This window comes from Cynoglossus semilaevis, chromosome 15 (genome assembly GCF_000523025.1).
Source record: "Cynoglossus semilaevis isolate Cse_v1.0 chromosome 15, Cse_v1.0, whole genome shotgun sequence".
Classification (NCBI taxonomy): domain Eukaryota; kingdom Metazoa; phylum Chordata; class Actinopteri; order Pleuronectiformes; family Cynoglossidae; genus Cynoglossus; species Cynoglossus semilaevis.
Genome location: NC_024321.1, coordinates 4,663,617 through 4,685,854, shown reverse-complemented (window position 1 = coordinate 4,685,854; position 22,238 = coordinate 4,663,617). Strand labels below are relative to the sequence as shown.

At 40.5% G+C, this 22,238-nt stretch overlaps 1 protein-coding gene across 1 annotated transcript in view; it reads right to left on the bottom strand.

Moving 5' to 3' along the window:
* Nucleotides 1-22,238, bottom strand: part of fat4 (FAT atypical cadherin 4) — a 94,233-nt gene that overhangs the window by 9,186 nt on the left and 62,809 nt on the right. Inside the window, exons 7-12 of the mRNA XM_008326593.3 lie at nucleotides 13,429-13,609; nucleotides 11,134-11,384; nucleotides 6,347-10,693; nucleotides 4,806-4,910; nucleotides 4,119-4,426; nucleotides 871-956 (exon numbers count right to left, since the gene is read on the bottom strand). Of these exons, the coding sequence (XP_008324815.1) occupies nucleotides 871-956; nucleotides 4,119-4,426; nucleotides 4,806-4,910; nucleotides 6,347-10,693; nucleotides 11,134-11,384; nucleotides 13,429-13,609 (5,278 nt within the window). The remainder of the gene's footprint in view (nucleotides 1-870; nucleotides 957-4,118; nucleotides 4,427-4,805; nucleotides 4,911-6,346; nucleotides 10,694-11,133; nucleotides 11,385-13,428; nucleotides 13,610-22,238) is intronic.

The following is a 22,238-nucleotide window of genomic DNA, read 5'->3' as shown; positions in this document are numbered from 1 at the left end:
TACAGAGAAACACTGTGGCTCAGTGAGTTTCACAGCAACATGGCCTCAGGACAATAAGAGAGCAGATCTGCTGCAGATCTTTCTGGTCCATCCTTGTCTGCTGAATCAATCAGTCTTTCTTTATGGCTGCACAGACAAGCACCTGGCTCACATGTTGGTGACAGTACAGGTTTTAAACTACAGATCTACATCATACATTACATGTATATTTGCAGCTGATAATCATTTTTCCTACACAATCATTGGAAATGTGTGCAAAACTTCCCTATAAAAATTCTCTTACTCATAATTCACAAAAAGAGAAAAAAAAGTCACAGAACATTCACTTTGACCAGGTCTCAGGTTCTGTCCTTCCTTCTCAATGGACTAAAGAAATAAAAGAATAAAAAGACTGTAAAGGGGGGAGGACTGAGGAATAAACCTGGAGGGAATTCATCACAATAATTGTTTTCTCAAGCATTTTTGAGTTCAGAGAAAATTTCCATCTCGGATGACTCAACTCCTGTTGAATGTTGCCATCATGAACTGGTTCCCAAACCAGGAGAAAAAACACTGTTTGGTTTAAGCTGTCAGACCCTGTCGGCGTCCAGCTGGTGACATGCAACAGGTCGAGAGAAGAGAAGTAATAAAGCTCTGCTGCACATTGTCTACTATATTGTATTGTCTAACTATTTAAATTCCACTGATGTTATTGTACTTTTCAGCAGCAACTGGAACTATGTGGCAAAACCCAAAAAAAAATCCAAACTGTGTTCTCAAAGATTTGGTGATATTTTCCATTCGGTTTTTTTCATGTTTGAAAAAAAAAAAGAAAATCCAAGACATTTAAATCCAAAACCAACTATGTGTGTGCTTGTTTCATTCCCTTACCAGTCAGTGTGTACTGCCACGTTGCTCACAGCACAATAGCCTGGTTCTTGGTCATCGCCACACAGGTCTACAGTGAGGGATGCAGCCTGGAGGATAGAAAGAAACACATGAAAAATAAGTTTGGCTGACTAGCTGTACTGGCTTCAATTTAATTATGAGATGCAATGGTTCTAAAAGTGGGCGACTTTGGAGGACAGAAACTCATTTTGGGGGGGCAGGTCCAATTGATTGAATTTGGAGTATTTATTTAGTTGTGCTACAGAGGGAAACATCTACTATATATACTGTAGATATATAATGAAATAACAAAAGAACCAATTTAATTCAAATTTAGGTTGAAAATAGCCTCTTAGATAATATATTTGATAAATATGAAAAATAATAGTCATGCTGTATCTTTTTCTTTTCATTTTCTTTGATCAAAACATCAAAACAATGCTTGAAAAAGTGAAAAGTATGTGTTGAACTAACACAGTGACTAACACAGCAGAACAATGTGGACTGTGTCATTCATTAACACATGTGCACACTGAGCTTTTTAACTGAAGGGGAAAAGTCAATCTGAGAATGTTCTAACCCTAACCCTTGGTCTATTATTGCGAATCTAATTCCTGGCCCCTAATAGAACTCTGTTCAGTACAGATCTCTTGGTGTGTCACCCCAAATATCTTGTGGGCACCACATTCACTGCAGAGTTTCTGGTTCCACCCATTCATTTGTGCAACTAAGTCTTGTTCAATGGTACAAGTGAGTTTTGTCCACCACATGGCATGTGGGCCAATTATATTTCATCAGTCCCTTACTGCAGTCAATGGGAGAGTGGCATAAAAATGACATAGATTACTGCAAACATTTCCTTTTTCCCGTTAATGGCACTAAATCTTTTGCCCAGATGTTTCTCTCTCTGTCTCTCTCTCCCTCTCTCTCCCTCCCCTTTCCTCTCGCTCTCTCTTTCTCTGCCTCTCTCTTTGTGTGCCCTGAGAGGGAATGACCTTATGAGGAAGAAAAGAAATGGGCTGGTGAGGAAAATGTCCGGAAAAGTGTGTGAAAGTGTTGAAAAACCGGGGCAATTATGCTCCACCTCTGCTGGATCTTAAATAAACACAGATCACACTGGCCTTACAATAAATCATTCAGGAGAATAAGACCCCACTGAGTACACACACTTACCTGGAACCACGGCATTAGAAACACAACCAAAACAACAATAGGGAGGATCCATTCCTTTTTTAAAAGCATTCTTGACTTGTTCTGAAAGCACTGAGCAGGACGCCAGAACCACATGCACATTGCATTAATGTTTTGTGCTCTGATCAAAGCCATGGCAGCCATATCCTATAAATGTTAGCTTCAATGTCAAGTGTCTTGTACTGCAGAGGACATGAAAACAATTCTTCTCCAAAAAAAGCCCCATGGATTAATGTTGACTGTTACAAGAATAAATGCTGACTGTGTGTGTGTGTGTTTGTCGAACACGACTTCTGGAGAATATTGTTTTGGCCGTGACTAAAGACAATGGAAGAACCGTAGTCTTTACTGTGTTGTGGTGCAGGCGCTGAGTAGCTGTTGTTAAACATTCATTTCATGCTTGTTTCACTGACAAATAAGGTGGACATAGTTTAGGCAGAAGGGCGAGTCCAATGAGAAAATATTGTTGTCATTAAAAATCCAGGGGAAAAATAGGTTTGTACATTGCAAAATATGCAGGAATTTACTCAGAGCTTTGGCAAATAGCTGGTGCCTAGAATGCCAAATACTGGAGAGGGCGATGCTGTAAAAAAAGAGTGTGATGGAGGGTGCCAAAGTAGCAAGAGCTGACAGCATTGAATAATCCAAAACAAATTGTAGTTGAGTATGACAGATTATTCATGATAGATTATAGATTATTCAACTGCAGCAGTGCTGCCCTCTGCTTTTATTTTCCCTTACTGGTTATGGACAGGTTAACTAGTGACAAAACCACACGACTCCAAAAATGGGAAGGTGCCTTATCAAAAAGGCACTTTTTTTCCCCACTGAATACTAAATTAAGATAATTTAAGGGAATATTATAAATGTGTCAAAATGTGTACTTGAAATATATATATGCCAGAAATGCAAAAAAAAAGGTCTCATAAGGAAAGAGAAGAGACGTGTTGGAAACATGGGTCAGTTATATCAATAAAAATATGACTATGGAAAAAGTTCCCTTTAGGGGAAAACCAAAATCCTGATGACATAAGGATTGGTCTGGGACACTGGACAAATGTCCATTAAGTGTGTTTGAATCTTGACACCAGTGTTTTGACTATGTTAAACCTTTCTCCTTGTGTGTAGTGAAATCATCATGGAAACTGTTTAGTTTATACTTAATCAAATTTAAACTCCTCGTACACTGGCCAACAGAACCATTATATTTAATGCGGAGTTGAACTAAAGTAATTAGGCTGGTAATGGTGATAAATTGGAATGGCAATGATATCAGTGAACTTTCCGCTTCTTCTGATTATTTGGATCCTTCTTTCTTGATCATGAGACCTTACGCTGTGCCTTTTCTCTGATCTTGACTTTGGTTTAACACAGACTCCTGGTCCGACTACCGAAACTTCCCATACAGTCTCTCTAAAGGATAAAACATTGCTATTGGGTTCACTTTACACTTCCTGAGGGAGTCACCACTTTAGGCATGACACTCACACTTTTGTCTCTCATTCTTCAAGAGTCCTAACATGACCACCTCTGTGTATTATTCACAGGGCACTGTATACTCATGGATTTGTGGCTCTAGGTGTCTGCCATATTCCTTTCCTTCCTGTCACTCTGCACCGTTTCAAAACTGACAATTTAACGATTTTACCAGCTTCCTATGTAACTCCCGGCACATGGTGAGAAATGACAGATTGGAAGTCCAGCAGGAGACTTATATTATGAAAGGTCTGACAGGGCCTGCTTGGGTTTTTTCCCTCTTCTCTTGCCACTGCACTTCTGGCAGGAAGAAGCCTTTCATTCAGACTATAGGAGACAGAAATTTAACCTTCAGAGCCATTTTGGATCCTCTTATTGTACATCACAACGGGCAATAAAATATAATTACAAACCTTGGAAACCATAAGCTATGGTTTGGGGGAGTTTAATTATAATCTGATGGTGCAAAAAAGAATATAAGGCCAAATCTGGATAGAGCTGTCTGGTTTAAAAGCCCAAGATATAAACACTATACACCTTTAAGACGTGAGTTACTTTGAACTATAAAAAAGAGACATTCTTACCATCCCAGCTCTCCTGGCGATGACTGTGTGGAACTGCCCATCTGAGACTCTTATCATAGTCATGAGTTTGTAAGTTCCACTCCCGAGGTTAAATGAGAATCGCATCCGTCCCTCGAAGATCTCCAGAGCCAGGAACTCCGCCTTGTCTCCGGTCTGGTTATCGTGGTTGTACATAAGCAGTGCATTGCTCTGCAGTGTAGCAAACTTAATATATATGTAATTATTGTTGGGATCCAGAGACGGAAACTCCATGTAGGAGAGCTCCTCAAAGCCGTAGCTGTTCAGTTCACAGTGTTTGCCGAAAACCCCTGAGGACATAAACAGACCAGAGGAGGGATCAGAGAGGAAGCGATGAATGATTCACGGTGCCGCTGAGATAAAAATATCTGCAGATAAAATTGAATCATTACTCAGCTACATTATCAGCTGCGTGTATTTTGTGACAAATGATACATCACAGATCATTTAAACCTAGCCCAAACTGGGGGGGGGGGGGGGTGGCTGAAGACAGCCAAAGCTACAGAACATGGGAGATGGAAAGTCTAAATGAATCGTCCACATTTGCTTAGGAAATCATAGGTAACATTTCTTTTCTTCGGGGAGGTATCTCATGTGAAATTGTCCGTCTTGTTTTTCAATCTGACAAAGCTCACTAATAACCCTTAAAAGTTTCCTACCATTACTTACCAAATGGACAATGACAGTAATATCCATCCACGCGGTTCTGACAGGACCCACCGTTAAAACAAGGGTTACATTCACAGTGATTGATGATGGAATCACACGTTTTGCCTGGGTTCACAGAACAACACAAATTAAAATGAATGTGGTGGTAGACAAAAAAAAGAGTCCCAAGAGGAAAACAGTTCACTTCTCCTGCAGGAGAAATCCATGCAGGCCTTTAATCACGTGAAAGGCCTGCATGACAGTGGAGTGCACTGCAAAAAACTAAAAATATTGGATTTATCTCAAATCAACGGCCAAATATATTATTTAAAGTCTATAGTTAAATTTCTTTTTATTCTGAGATTTTCTTTCTCAAAAATCTAGGTGCTGTTTTACTGTGGAAAACTTTTCAAATGATGACATCATTCGAACCAAAACAACATCTTGACTCTGTAATAAGGAAATTGTCTGGACAACTGGAAAAAGATTCTTCCAAGTAAGATTAATCATAATTTGAAAGATGTTGTAAAATCAATATCCATATTTTTTGCAGTGCAATTAGACATACATAAAATAAGTGGGTATTTGAATGAAACAAAAATCACAAAAGAAATGTGCATGTGATCACATGAAATCAAGAAAAACAATGAAACTCACAGGTTGAGGTTTAACACAAACTGCAGGGTATGGTGCAAAGCCATAAGACTGATGAAACAATAAATCTACGTGTTTTCACGCTGCAAATCCTGAGACAAGTTTCTTAAGAGAGAGAGAGAGACCCCACTGCCAAAAACCCGGCAGGGAAAACAGGAAGTTGAGAGTTCATGGCAGGGCCATGCAAACTACTGTAAGTCAATAGGTGCACTTCTGCAGCGAGGGCCGTTCATCTTGATGAAAACCCAAGATCGCTGGTCATTTTTTATGGTCATAATAAAAAGGGACAGTAATGACTTGACTGGGGATAAATCGCCTGCTTTGGAAATGTCTTTCAGATGCTGCAGTCAGCACCTGGACATTGCACAGGGTTTAAATTATCCTTCTAAGTAATTCCACTTAAAAATCCGCTCCCACTTTTATCAGGGGTAATAATGCAGAGCACTCATTACATTTCCAAAATGAAAAGCCTGATTGGATCTTTTATAAAGGCACTCATTTGTCATACAACTCCAACTCAACAGCCAAATAGCTTTGATTAAGCAACCCCTTTATACACAGATGGATTAGAAGATCATCCGTGTGTGGTCAGAGCTGCATGCACATGAGGGGACAAAGAGAAATGTGATACTGGTTGAAACCTGTGTGGAGTCTATACTCAAGTCCCAACTGTGGTTAGCTCTGTATGCTTTCTTATTAAAGCAAACATGACATGCTGCTATCCCTAGCACAGCGTATGCCCCCTGTTAATCTGTAAATTAAAGTTTTTGCAAGACTTATTGTAGTATACTATTCATACAAGACCTCCTCTCCTGGACTTATTTAGAAACAAATATTTTTCTTGGCGCTAAAGTGTTATGTCTTTATTTGGTTCTGTGGTCAAAAATGACATGTTGTGTGTACTTTACCTGCAAAGCCTGACTTGCACAAGCAGTTGAAACCTCCAGGGAAGTTCTGGCACATTGCTCCATTTTTGCAGGGATTGGACAAACATTCGTTGATATCTCTCTCACAGGCCATGCCCGTGAAACCTTCAGGACAGGTGCATGAGAAACCACCCACCAAATTGTGACAGGTGCCACCATTGTGGCAGGGTGATGGCTGGCACTCGTCAACGTCTGTCTCACACAGAGCTCCCGTGTAGCCTGGTCTGCAGCTGCAGGCGTAGGGCTGCAGGGGGTTGTTAGAAACAAGGATCACTGGGACACTTTCTTCTGTCTTCATATCAGGCCCGACACTGAGACGCCGTTTGCAGCTGCCTCCGTTCTGGCAAGGGTTGTGTGTGCAAGGATCATGGTCCACGGCGTCTATTTGCACCCCACTCTGCCTATATAAAATGTCTTTGATACTTTGAAAGAATGTGGCTACACCACTGGGGTTCACATATTGTCCATGGCCTCGTTTAACAGCTGCCATCAGGAAAGTCTGATTGTTAAGCTCAAATGCTCCGTACAGGAGCACCCCTGTTCCCAGTCCTGCTAGCTGGGAATGGGAAATGCGTAAAAAGCTGAGGTAGTGGTTCATAAGGAAGTCTCTGACTCCTTGGGTGTGGAGTCGAATGAGTATGCTGTTGTCCACTGTAGCATTGGTGAAGCCCATGAAGACGACCCTGGCCGTATTACTGACTGATCCATGGACACCATCACTACTGCGAATAGTTAGTTCAAAAGTTCCATCTGTTGAACGGGATTTAGCGTTGAGATTGCAGGTTCCAGTTGGGATACTGAACAGACCAGAGGATGGTGGAATAAGGGAGCAGTGAAACCTATCCTGAATGTCTGGGTCTCTGGGTTTGACATCACCCAGGGAACCACCAGGAAACATGTTCCCAAAGTAGTGGACAAATATTTCCATGGATCTTGGCTCAGAAGGATTGTCATTCTGGTCATTTATTTTGATGCGGACCGTTCCTGTGGAAGACATTTGAGGCAAACCGGAATCCTTAATCATAACAGAGAGGTAGAAGTCACTTATTTGTTCTCTGTCTATCTCTCTGCTCGTAGTTAAAACTCCAGCTGGACTTAAGCTGAAATAGCTGTTGGCAGAGCCAGAACTGAGGAGACTGTATAGGAAAGGGCCTTGGTTGGGAGGTAAATCTGGGTCAGAAGCTGTTAACATTGTCACTCCAGTGCCAGCTCTCTGGTTCTCCATTACTTCAGCATACGTTTTTGTCAAAGTTGGACCATTATCATTGATATCTTCCAGATTCACAATAACTGTGGTACTTCCTGTTGCAGGAGGTGTGCCAGTATCCACGGCTAGAATGGTTAGATTATAAACAGGAGTCGTTTCTCTGTCCAGCTCTGCAGCCACAGACACTTGGCCCGTTTTAGGGTTGATAGTAAAAACATTTTTATCGAACTCCGGAGAAATGGAGTAAGTAAATCTGCTCCAACTTGGAACAGAGTCTGAGTCCTCAGCGCTCACAAAGGTTACCAGACCTCCTGGTGAGAGACCTTCACTAACCTGCACATCATACAGTTCTTGTGTAAAAACAGGTGGGTCATTAGCATCAAGAATGGTGATATTCACAAAAACTTCATCAATATCTGCTCCCCTGATGCTGCCTGCATTCTTGGCTAACACCTTTAATGATATCTTTTCTTCTTTCTCACGATCTAGAGTACCTGTGACATAAATCTGACCTGTCCTCTTATTAATGCCAAAGCCTTTTTTCCTGCTCTTCCCAAAAATGAGGTAGTGAACCACTCCATCATCTCCTTGGTCTCGATCGCTGGCAAACACTTCTCCGACCACTGTGCCTTTTGGAGCAGCTTCAGAGATTTCAAAGTAGTACTGTTTGGAGACAAAGCGGGGTACATATTCATTGGCTCCCTTTAGTTGAATGTTGACATTGGCGAAGCTGCAGCGCTCCTCGTCTGGGACATTGAAGGCCTTCACTGTTAAATGGTAGACCTGCTTAGCCTCGTAATCCAAGAAGCCCTGGGTGGTGATGGTGCCAGAGTTTGGGTCAATAACAAAGAGGTCACTGTCTGATGATTGGATAACATAGGCCATGACAGCATTAGCTCCTGAATCTCGGTCAGTGGCGTCCATTTTAACCACAGTTGTGCCACTAGGAACATTCTCCTGCACAGTAGGGAAGTACTCATCGGGGTCAAACACAGGAGGGTTGTCATTCACATCAGTCACATGTACGGTCACAGACACGTAACTTGTTTTTGCAATCCAGCCTCCGTCTGTGGCTGAGACTCTGAGCTCGTGCTGCTGATTCTCCTCAAAATCTAGAGGCTGAGCTAAAGACAACACTCCAGTTTTACTGTTGAGCGTGAACAAACCTTTGTCATTGCCTGATGTGATATTATAAGTTATGACACCATTCGTTTCTTTGTCCTTGTCTCTAGCTGACAGTGTCCTTATCGCCGTTCCCACAGTAAGACTTTCAGGTACAGTGGCTGAGATGTGGCTCTGTGAAAACTCTGGTGTGTGATGATTTTCCTCCGTGACTGCAATTCTCACTGATGTCTGTGCTGACAAAGGAGGGTTACCCTTATCACTGGCTGTGATGTCCATGAGGAAAATCTTCTTCATATCTGACACCAAAGAGGTGGCAACAGTAACCCATCCACTGGTCTTATCTAGTTTGAATTTGCTAGAGCTGTTTCCACCTGTTATCATGTATTCCACCTCAGAATTGAGGCCAAAGTCCTTTTTGTCCTGAGCATCAACTCTTATCAGTCTTGTGCCAACTTTAACGCTCTTAGTGACAGGAGTGAAGTAGCTTAGGGAGCTGAACACAGGTGGATTGTCATTACTGTCCACAATGTTCACAATTACTGTAGTCTCACTCATCAAAGGTTTGACCGCCCGATCTGAGGCTGTTACGATGAAGCTGTGGCGATTTATGTTTATGCTACTTGCACTTGAATTCTGGTATTTTAACAGCTGCTTTACAAATATCTCACCAGTTGTTGCATTTATTCGGAAAAATTCTGACTGGGACCGAATGAAATAGAAAATTTTGCCATTAATACCTTCGTCAGAATCTGTGGCGTACACTTGAGTAACAAGAGAGCCCACCTCTGTGAGCTCGGGGTAGTCCAGGTAGTAAGACGGGCGACTAAATCGAGGTGCATTATCATTAATATCTGTTATGAATATGGTAACATCCGTGCTTACAGTCCAACCAGAGTCATGGGCAGACACTTTAACAATGTAATGATCAGTGTCTTCTCTATTGAGTGGCCTGCTTATGGTAATGTCTCCAGAGCTTGGATTAATGTTGAATGGAAGGCTGGTATCTGTGATTGAATATCTGCTAATGGCATTTGAACCAGCATCTTCATCTGTGGTGGTGACCCTGGTTACAACGTAACCCACGGGGGCATTTTCAGCCACTGCAGCACTGAAGATTTTGGAGAACTTTGGAGCATTGTCATTTACGTCCAAGACAGTGATTACCACTTTGACAGCTGTGCTTTTAGGAGGCAACCCCCGATCTGTAGCTTTTACCTTCAAAGAATACTGAGCCACTTTCTCCCGATCAAGAGGCCTGGTGGTTCTAATTTCACCAGTTGCTCGAGTGATGCTGAAGCTGTTTTCCTTGTTGCCGTCAATGATGGCATATTCCAGCTGGCCATTAGGCCCGCTGTCTAGATCAAGAGCAGAGACAATTAACACTCTCTGAGGTGAAACGTTTTCCAGTATTTCAGCATGGAAGGGATCCTTATCAAACACAGGGTGATTGTCATTTACATCCAGCACATTGATTTCCACTTTTTCATAAGAGGAATAAGGTGGGAAACCCTGATCTCTAGCCTCAACCCAGAGAACATACTTCTGGATCTGCTCATAATCCAAAGAGTGTCTGATGGACAGTTCCCCAGATAGCTGGTCAATGTGAAAAGCATTATCCAGGTTTCCACTGGCGATGTAATATGACAGGGAGCCACCTCTCATGGAAGACCCACCCACTGAGGTAACTATGTGATTGGTCGGCTGGTTCTCAGGGAACGTGAACACACGTTCCTTCACCTTGATGACAGGGAAGTTCCCTCCAGTAACAAAGCGGACAGTCACAGTGGTTGTATCTGTTTTGGGATTAGCTCCACCATCCTTCACTCGAACTGTGAGGGTCACCTCTGAAGTTCCTGTCAGCTTTTCATTGGCAGTAATGGCCCCTCTGACTGGGTCTATCTTGAATTTTTCTGAGTTTCGGCCCATAAGGGAATAGTGCAACTGTGCATTGGAGCCTGAGTCCTCATCAGTGACAGTGACAGCAAAGACCAAGGACCCTGAAAACAAATAAAGAGAAGTTGATGTTATGGCTTAATTTGTAAAAAAATAAACCTACATTAACACGTGTAAGCAGATATGATCACTAACAAACATTTTCTACTTTAACAGTGTGTACTGTGTTGAGTCCAAAAATTCTTTTAAAGAAATCAGAAAAAATTAAATATTGTTTAGGATCCAGATTCTTACGATATAAAAAGTATAACTTTTTTATCTTATCTCATTAAAAAGTTGCTTAGATAGTTTAGATAAATTCACAAAGTTTGTTGATTTAATTAAAAACTAGAGCAAAATGGTTGAGTCAAAAAATGATTAATTACTACTTTAATGAGGTTGGTTTACCAACAATCAAAGTACTAACAAATGGCTTAAATGCAGCAAAAAAACAAATAAAAGCTAAGAAAAATGCTGAGAAAATGTGAGTAACTTTTGCACTGACCAGCAGCAGTGGAGGCAGGAATGTGAGTGACATAAGGATGGTGGTGGAAGCGTGGAGGGTTGTCATTGATGTCTGAAACCGTCACTGACACCGTGGTCGAGCTGGACAAGCCCTCGGGCTGCCCTCCGTCAGTGGCCACGACCAGCAGTTGGTAATTAGCCCTGTCCTCTCGGTCCAGTAGAGAGCTAGTGATAATCTGTCCTGTGGCTGGGTTGATAGAGAACTGGCTGTGTCCTCCTGATAGGCTGTAGCTGTAAGAGGAGAAAAAGAGGAGACTGCCATTGAAAGAACTGAATTAATTAAAATTCCAATGCTCCTTTTAACTAACACTTTCAAAGTAAATATTTCTAAACCATCACATACCTAATTTCATTCAGGATTTAGTTTTAAATGAAAAAAACAACTCTTGAAAAACAGACAATTTATCCAAAAGAAAATCAGTTGTCTTTTATTTCAATTATATTTAGTTAGATTTGCATCTGTGTCAAATGTTGTTGTCCTTACTAATTAATTTTCACAAACTGTATTTTTTTCAGAATATTTTATAGCTGTTTATTGTCCATGCCATCATGCTGATAAAAGATACTGCACTTATCTTCCTGTCTTGTCGAAATGTGCTCTATAGAGGGCACTGTTTCAACCTTGACTAAAACGTATTTGACGACAAAACCTGCAGGAGAATGCCCAATAATGGTCACCACATTGTGCTGGAGTGACATCAAATCCAGTAAACTGACTGAGGCATACATTCTATCAAATGCAGCCACTGTTTTCTGCTTAGCTGCACAGTGGGAGTCCCTGCGGCTCTCACTGCTGGTGCTGATGCTGAAGAGCAACAGAGATCTTTTTTCAATTAATCCCACTCCTTGGAATTTTACAATATAGCAGATCATGAAACTCATAAGGATTTAAAGAAAACATGGGAGTTTTACATTAGTATATTAAACCAACAAACTTTTCCTGTCACTTTGAAGTTCACATTCACCTGGAGACAGACCACATTAAAAGAACTATACATACAAATAGTGTACACTTTAACAAAAATAGGGCAGAGATGGTGAAGCAAAGAAAAAATGTTGATGAATAATTTAATTTAAAAAATGTCTAAAATAACTGTTGATGTACATCAACAGACTTCCAGGATTTAACATAACAAAAGTTTGGAAAGAATCAAAATAAAATCTAATGGTAACCTGTTCTGGTCTCTATTAAAATACCTTAAATCACCAGAAACCCCTGATGGGCAAAACTCCTGGTGTCATGGACAATTACCATCCTCATTACTATGTTTTGGGAAACTGGATCACACCGTGGAACCCCATCCCCCAGAGGGGTTACACAGGAGAGAGGCTGGGTCACACTTGAGTCAGCTTGCAGCATGACAGAGACCGACCAGAAGCTTGTACAAGCTCCCCCGTGGAGGGGGGCCGGTAGTGTGAAAAACACTGTTGTTCTGGCCTGAGAATAAGCAGCCCAAACAATAACTACGGGTGTTGACTACAACTCCACGCTCCCCCCCACCCCTCTCCTCAACTCCTGTCATCAATGGCCACATCAGCCAGAGATTTCACAAAGCGCTTGATAAAGTGAAGCATTTCTCTAAAGGCCCAATATGAGCCAAAGACTCTGTATAGTCCTGAAAGGGTATTCTCACACCAGGGGATCCAACGAAAGTAGTACTGAGCCAATGAATCCTGTTGGTGACTAAATCTGCACCAGAAGACACAGATGTCCACTGAATTGTTCAGAAAATACTTAATAGGTCAATATCTAAGTATTTACTCTTACAGATATCTTATAATGAGCATTTTTCAATTGTAAATAACAAGTGCAAGTTCCTTTGTTAAGTTTAAAGTTACTTATGTTGCATTTATGTTTTTACACAGTTGTGTAATGGTAACCATTGACAGTTCTTTTCATTTGGGAGCCACTTTATGAATCATTTTTTATTATGTGCAGGGTCTCAATAACTAAATGAACAAAGCAAGACCTGTCTTTGATACTGGTCTTTTGACACTTTAAAGTGGTCTGAAGAGCATGCAAATATACATGGATGTAAACAGTAACATTTGTTGTGTGTCGCCGCAGCCTCCTCTGCACTCTCTAATTAAAGCATGAAAACAAGCCGCTCAGAAGATAATATATGTATGAAAATCCCACATAACTGGGTCAGAAGAGTCGGAGCAGACATTTGGACTAACCATAACTTGTAGCATTTCCACCGAAAACACAATAATTAATGAGCACAGAGGGCGTAAATGAAGCCCAGTTATGCAGCAGTATTTACGTCAGTACCTTATGACGCCGTTCATGCCCACATCTGCATCCGAGCTGTTGACGAGCAGCACGTCTGTCCCTGTGGGTGCATCCTCCGCGATGGTGGTGTAGAATGTGGAGGAGCTGAAGACGGGGGTGTTGTCGTTCTCATCGTCTACCAGAACAGTCACAGTCCCTGTTCCGCTCAGTGGAGGAGATCCTGGAAAAGGAAAATTGATTTAATCCTTTTAAATCCATCTACCATTACAATGACTGATAGATGCTTTCCTTTTCTTTATGTTGGTCATCAACTCATTCCATCACATAAGACATAACTTACATAACACAAGGCCCTTTCCTTCAGACAAAGGCACAATTCTGTCCACAGCAAGTTTATTTTGACTTGTGTAGCCTGGTAGCGTGGCACAGTTCATGCTCCCTTTAAGAATGTAAATGTTGTTGTCCATTTCAAATGTCACTGCCCAGATTTTCCCATATTGCCTCCTGTTTGGCACATCTGTGTATCAGTCCATCCACTGGGTCAGTCCTGAGTTCATTTTCAACCCTACAGCACTCTAGTCTACAATTGTAGCGAATATAGAGGTCAAAGGAAAGTGTACTTAGCTTGAACGTAACTAGGCTAAAGTCTGAAAGGGACCCACAGCAGTCCCATGACTGTTAAACATTAAGAACTTCACATGAATTGATATTAAATCAAATTGGCAGTGTACAGTGACTGTATGACGTCCTGATGTGTAAGGTACAGTGTGAGCGTTTTTTCAACACAGACAAGACTAAATAGTTAATTAAGAAAAAATTGCCTCTGTCGCCAGGACAGATGTAATTTATTACACTTTCACATGACAAACCTATACCTGAAAAATTCTTCCTCTTATAAAATAAAAAGGCTAATTTCTGCACCACCAATAGTTGGTTCCGGCAACACAGTAACATGTGAACAGCATTAGGACCCCAATTTTGGCATTAGGTCACTAAGAGAAAAATTGGACACGACCTGTCATTTGCAGTGGCCTCCAGTCTAAACCAATTCAATGTCCTGTTGAAGTGCACTCACGATTTCCCTTGAGCAAATGTCTTCGGACAGTGAATTAGGTTTTTCTGTTGGCTGCATCAACATGCATTAGCTTAGAGCACATCAAAAGGGCTCAAATATCCCTGAAACCAAATCTTTCAGACGTCCTTCCTGCAGTCTTAATCACGCAACGATTTCATCTATTTAAAGGTGCAGAGCTTTTCTGCAGAATCTTCCATTTTCATAAAAAAGGCTCTTTCTCGTTGGTGAGAGTGACAAAACCAGGCACACTGGAGCCCAGGGGACAACATTTGAATCAATAGCAGATGAATTCATGCCGCAATGCAGAAAAACCTGAGGAGGAAGAGTGAATCAGATGCCTGCCTGCTTCATAATCCTCCATTGAATGACACACTGGATTGGCTGATCTATATTCCAAACAGAAACTTTAGTCACAGTATGTGACATCTGGGGACACTTTCAAAAGCCTGGAGCCTTTTTTTGGAGTTACTCACGTTTATAGTTTTTATAAAGCACCAGAACATGTGTGGATTGAGGATAAACTAGTGTGTGTGAAACAGTTTTTCCTTCTCCAACATGTCTTTCCCTCCCACAGCTCTCTTCAGGATTTGGTGTGAATGTGTCAGCTACAATAAAGCATAACAAAAAATTACGCCCAGATATAATCCTGTCTTTGAGAACTCAGCTGTAGAAAACATTAGATCCTTGAACTTGTGTTCCACAGGCAGAGTGGATTAATAAAATATAAAACAATAACATTTGGATTGGGGCATAAAAATATCTTAATAGAAACATGGAGGTTTTGAGAAGAGAGGACGCTGAGAGTTGAAGGGAAGAGCTGTGGAGACGCTGAATCTGAAGAAATCTGAAAATTGATTTATGAAACTGAAAACATATACAATGTCAGATAGTTGGTGCTTAAATAGCATGAGATACTTTTTTATTTCCAAAGTGATTGGCTCAATGTGTTGAAACTTGTTTTCCTTCATAGAACTTCATTTAGGCTAAAATAGTCTAATGCACTGTATGTCAATGAGAAATATACTAGAAACCATTCACCCTTGGTTTGCCCTTAATATGAAATACAAAAATAGCATGCCATATTCTACCATATTAAAATTAGACATTGGGTGATAGTCGGTGGGTCACATGATATTAAAGCTATTTTTTATATTTTTACATATACATTAAATTAAATTTACATCAGGAAACACTTGGAAACAGACAGAGGCTCTATGGTGTGGTTCAGGCACGAGAAGATATTTTTTACTTTCTAACCCTAACAATTCTTTGAGCTAGGACTGTGTATTTACATCAATTAGGCATAAAACTCACATAAGTGGCAGTAAAATAGGTAAAATGAAAAACAAAACAGTGTTCTGCCTCCTTGAGCAGTGTCCTTGGGCAAGAAGAAAAATCCCCTGCTGTAATGTGCTGACACTACACCCTGACCTCTTCATAGGGAGAGAGCGAAAAAGAGAAATTTTCCTACAAAAGTCAACAAACTCCAGTGACGCTGTGGGGTCCAAAGACCACAGTGGCTACTCCCATGCGGGTGGGGGGCATTGCTCACAAAAAATGCAATTTGAGAGAGTTTACTGTCACATCACTTCACTGCCTGGCTCTGGGATAATAAACAGACATTCAACCTTTGACTATCCATGCATCAAGGTTTTCTGGTCAGAACAGAAGTGCCTGCTACATCAAGAATAAACAGACCTGAATTCCAGAAGCCAAATTACTTATAAAAACAGACATGACAGTAAACAATTTTTGAATTCCCCCAAATAGCTCGGGAAAACCGATGATACTGATCTTTAGTGCTTCATAGCCAAAATGAGTCACGTCTTCTGCAAAGATGTTTTTGGGGGATTGTGTGTTTACAACCCAATATAGCAAATGTTGCAACTGTGGGTGGGTCTGTATTTCCACCATTACAAATATTTGTAATTAAGACAAAGCTGCATATGAAAAAAAAAAAAAATAGATCTGATTTATGGAGGGGGGCAATCATCTGCAGTCTCGGTCGAAAGAGGAGTAGAAACACAATCCATGTAGAACACACAAACCGAGGGGAGTAATTAGGTAGCATTAGTCTACAGTCTGTATCATCACTTGGCTGTTATGTAATCATCGCACCACAATACACTAGCTAAAACCCCAAACAACTGTAGTCAGCAGGATTTTCCTAATCAACATCATACTTGACTCTGGCTTCTCTAATCCCCACACATGCTGGCCTGTGGAGTTCAGGTGACTGAATGGACATGGGTCATCACTCAGGCACAGGTGCCCTGGCAACAGATTAGGGAAGTTTGGAAGCCTTCTCTTCCTGAGGATCTTCTTAAATATAGAACTGACCAAGTCAGCAAGGTGTCCCTTCATCAGACACAGTGCCAAGGCTGCTGCCAGCATGTAAGCACCCTGGGGTAAAGGATGTTGATCAGAAATGTTCTGCAATGGATGACAATAATGTTTTTGACAAATTGAGATTTGTTACCATTACAACTGATAGAGATAGACAGAGGCAAAAAAAAGGCTTCTAAAATGCTCATACTTTGAAGCTTAGAAAATCACACAAGCATCAGTTTTTCAGTTCTTAAATACATTTTCTTAAAATTACTTCTTTGTCAGGTACTAAATTCAAAAGTCCAATTCTGGCTGAATTGTAGTTAAATGAGTTTGTGTGTGCATGAGTTCATGAATCTTGCCTCAGTGTAGGCGTGCCAGTTTTGGCAAAGGATGTGACATCATAACCTGTTTACCACTTCAGAAGAACAGACAACATCCTCCGGCACACTATTGTGCAACCTTTGACCTACTATGCCTTTGCATCCTGAGACAATGTGAGAGCAGTTAATCCTGAGTAAGCACAGAGTAAAAACTTTAACCTTCTTCTGCTCCCTCCACCTTCGGCAGGGACTTAAACTACACTCAAACACAATGACCCATCCTCCTCCTCCGTGCAACTCTGACCTGTATTTAACTCCCCGCTGTCCCCGGTGGAGTGAATTCAATCTGAGCATTTTTCTTCCTGTGCATCGCTGTAACACCACACATCATCAAGTGCTCCTGTGTGCCCCCGGGACGTGCCTTCCTCGCTCATATCGCATAACCTCTGGCAGCTGTTGCACCCCACCAAACGCCCCGCTGTCTAAAGTGTAAATAGTTCAGATCTATCCTGTTACACCGTGTGGCCAGACAGATTTAGACCTAGAGGAAATCTGTATCTTGGCAAGTATGCAAATGTAGGTAAATGACAACGGTTACAAATAGCTAAAGTTACAGTCGGACATTCTTGAGATGATTTAAAGACAGCTGATAAAAAAAAAGTGAGTCGACGTCACAGCAGAATATGTCATCTGTTTCCGTTTTCCTAAATTAACTCTGAAATGCCATACCTGTGATTAAAAGACAAACAATACCAGCAGACTTTTTTTCAAATACCTTTTTACATCCAACTCTTTTTTTAGGAAGAAGTGATTGAACAAGAAAGGAATGCCTTCTCTCAGAGAGAGCTTAAAAATGCCATCATCTCCTCCACGCAGTTTTAGTTGGAATCTGGCAAAGCCAGCTGACGAGTGTCAGGGTGGATGATTTAGACAAATGCAGCCAAGGCGAGTGTCACCTCGGGTACTGAGGCTCAAGTCGAATACAGAAGGGTGATGCCTAAATCTGGAAATGCACAGTCTGGCACACTCTTCTCTACAACGCATGACATCATGTTGCTATGGAAAGAAAGCTGGTGGAAATTTGCAGCAGGAAGTCAGCTGCCGACTGGTGGCTACCATGCTCTGTGGTTAGAAAGGAATTTTTTCCATTGGCAAAACTCATCACCCAGATGCTTTATTCCTTGCATTTCTGCCACAGGCCTGTAAACTTTGACACTATTTTGGCTTTTTCTGGATTCCAGTAATATCTGATGGTACTGCCATTATGTTATATTATATTAGACTGTAACCAAGGGTCACCAACTATACATGTCGGAGGGCCAGAATTGGGCACCTTTGGGTCTGGACACTCAATAAAACGAAATAAAAATCATTTTTTGTATAACATTACTATTTGACGTTTATTTTAGAATTCAGCTGTGGGCCGGAGTGGACAGTTCGGTGTGCTGGATTTGGCCTACATGCCGCAAGTTGAGGATCTCTGCTGTAAATTAAGAATACAACACAGCATCATGTCAATCATGTTTGTTCAGAGTGTGAGATCATCAGTTAGGATTCTTTATTTGCTCAAGTTAGAAGTCTGTTAGTGATTTTAAATCAATGCAGTGAAGTCAGTATCCCTAGTTATTGTTATTTTTTATCATCTCATTATTTTATTTTATTACTATTATTATTATTATTATTATTATTATTATTATTATTATTATTATTATTATTATTATTATTATTATTATTATTATTATTATTATTATTATTATTATTATTATTATTATTATTATTATTATTATTATTATTATTATTATTATTATTATTATTATTATTATTATTATTATTATTATTATTATTATTATTATTATTATTATTATTATTATTATTGAGCAACTCATTGCATATGACTACAGCTTTATATTTGTGTTCTCATAAGAGAATTTAGTTTCTCTCTGCAGAACCTGCAATTCCTCGTTTCCATTTGATAAGATAACCAAGCCACTGTCTCCCATTGTCTGAACATTGTGACACAAACATAATCCCATTTCAGACAGGTTAATCTGAGGTCACCGGGGAAGGAAAGCAAACCACTTCTGCTTAACGCTGTGATTACAGCCCAACTTTGTCTTTTGTTTACCTCAGTGTGAGATGTTTTCAAAACATTCGGTTAAAAATTAGGATTCTCGTAAAATAGCTTCCCTGCTGTAGGTGAAAATTAGTGTCGCAAATTCCACTTATTGATAATATAGAAAATGAAGCCTGGGCCCAGAGACCATACTGTGTGGTACCATGTTTCCATGAGGATGACTTTTGCCCCCAGAATGCTGTGCTGTGAGTCACTGAGCTCTAAAGTATGGTTACCATAAAGAATAAGTCCAAGCTAAGTCCTCATGATAACCCTGTCTCTGAGACTGGCTGTTTTCTCCATGGTACGACATCAGTCTGATGGAATTTAGATAACTGCTTTTATCCTACCAGCAGCCATTACACTATGGGATCAAGTGGAAAAGACACTGGCGTCAGTGCATATCTCCTCATGTAGAGTGACTTCAACCAATGGGGAACTCAAAGCTCTTCGACTAACATCAGGATTTGTCCGTGCTTTAATTGAATTGAGAAACAACATTACTATTTCATTAAACACATTCCCAGCAGATCCTGGGAATGACAGCTATGGTGTTTGTACAACAAAAGCAGTTAAACCCTTGAGTTGGCAGCCGGAATGATGAGTTTTCAGACCCGAAGGCAAAACTGAACTTGATGACCATCTGCTGCCTCCTTTTTCACACTAAAGATCCCAGACTGTTTACGCTCTAAGCCTCTCAAACCGGAGAAGAGTCTAGCACAAGCATATGGCAGGGTGTAAGCACCTTATCAGTGTAAGTTACTACTGGACAAATCACATTAACCCTGAGGAAGCTGTGGCCATACTTTCTGCACAGGAGGTGCTACCAATGAACAAAAGTGTTGATGTCTGTGTGTTGAGCTCATTGTGGCTGGTTTACATAAAGGGAACGTCTGGCATATCCCAACATTCTAGTTGTCCCCAAGTGGCTCAGTCAAGGCTAAGCTAAGACACAGATCTAAGAGTCTAAAGAGTCAAAAAACACAACCAAACTGAGCTTCACGTGAGAAGTGTAATAGTAGGACGTCGAAAAACAACTTGGGAAGTTCAGTACAAGTTGACTTAGGGAAGATGGATGAATGTGCAAATTCATTAGACAGCCCATCTGTAGCCTGAAGCTTAAGGGTAAACGGTTAATTACAGTTTATGGACTGCAGCTAGATTGTGCTCTTAAGAGACAGCGTAAATAAAACATCATTACTCAGAGGGAGCATTTGGGGGATGAGAGAGAACTGGCCGCCATTGAGGCAAAATTGACATTTTTCTGCCTCTGAGAACCTGTTGCTTTGCAACAAAGCTTCTTTTAATGTGGCCCCATCCAGCAGCCATGAATAGACTGAGCACAGGGTATGGGCTGTCACCCTCTTTATTTGCCAGATATAACAGAGTAAACAAAGTTTTTCTCACAGTCAACAAGTGATTTTAGAATTAGAAATACCTCTGCAGAGTACTTATGGTTGCTACCCAAAATGTAAGAAAAAAAAAAAATATACGTATATATATGGCACAAACTTTTGGTCATGGACTTGAAAAAAAATATATAAACTTATTTTCCTAAACATTATTTAGTTATTTATCAAGTGCGAAATGTAAATTATTTTGCATGATTCTATCTGCATGGTTAGGAATGGAAAAATACTGAAAGACAGATGTAGTTTCTTGGAGCCTGTGGTTCAATTTAATAAAGTGACTTGCTTTTTTGTGAGTTTTCATAAAATAATATTTCTTACTACTACTAGTATTTGGAAATCCTCTATCAATCAATGGTTCGCTGACTCTTTACCACTTTAGGCCAACAGCGAAACACAAACAGATCGTAACCAGTGTGAGAGATGGAAAACACAAACACATTCTTTCTCATAATGTTCATATAAAACTAAAGTATGAAAAGTGTTTAGTCACAGTACTAGTCACGCATACTGCACGCAATGAGTTGCAGCTAGAAGTAGACTGGTGAAAATCATGTTGGGTCCTCAGAGAAAGAGCGCAGATAAACATCATAAAATGTGGAACTTGCCAAGCTGAAGTACTAATCATCCAACCCACTGTGCCTTTATATGAACACCCCCTCAATACTTATCAGAGCTCATTTAAATGAACATCCAGATCGAGCGTCTGTTAAAGAGGAAAACAGAAAACATGTACTTCTAACTCTGTAAGACCACATTGTTACTGCAGAAGTTTTTAAGGCCCAACCCAGAATGTTACTGCTCTGTTAAAGTTCATTTCAGGAACCTGATATTTTATTTGGATTAGTCTTGTGTTGCCACCAGACTAAGCCCAGCCACATGTTATCAGTCTATAGGAAGTGGTCACTAACTATATTTGTCAGAGGGCCAAAATTTTCTGGACAGACAACTTGGCGCCTTGACACTAAAAAAAAATAAAATAAAATCACATAACATCTGATTTAAAAAAAGTACAACAGCACAAATGTCTAATAACTAATTCACTCAAATATCTTTTAGAGCAGTTGAATAGTTGAAAGATGAATCCAGAAAGTTATGTTGCTACATTGTCAACTGCAGGGAACCACAGCTGACCAGCTGCACTCTGTACAAAATCATGTTTCCAACAAACATGGATGTCTGCTTAAAGCCATTCCAGCAACATAGTTTGGCAAAAGCATTTTATTGTGCAACTCTGTTGGAGAGCTCATTGTTTCACATTCTTTTAAGCAGGCACAACTTGGATGTTACTAAGCAGTGGCAGTGGAAATCTGATTTGCCCGAAGCTAATCCAGATGTTGAATTTACAATGAGATCTGCCATGGGGGGGTTGGGGGGGCAGTTTAGACCCCTGGTTATCTGTTTGTATCTGCACAGCTTGTAAACCCTGCAAAGACACACTGCAAACATACTTCCTCTTAACAACCAAAGAGAGACAAGAAAAAGAAAAATTGTCTCCGGTTTCATTTTCAATTTAAGTTTTCCTTCAACAAGTGGCCTTGTAAAAAAATGCTGCTTCACGCAACTTGTATCGATGCCACATTTTGTGGTGAAGAGTTTCA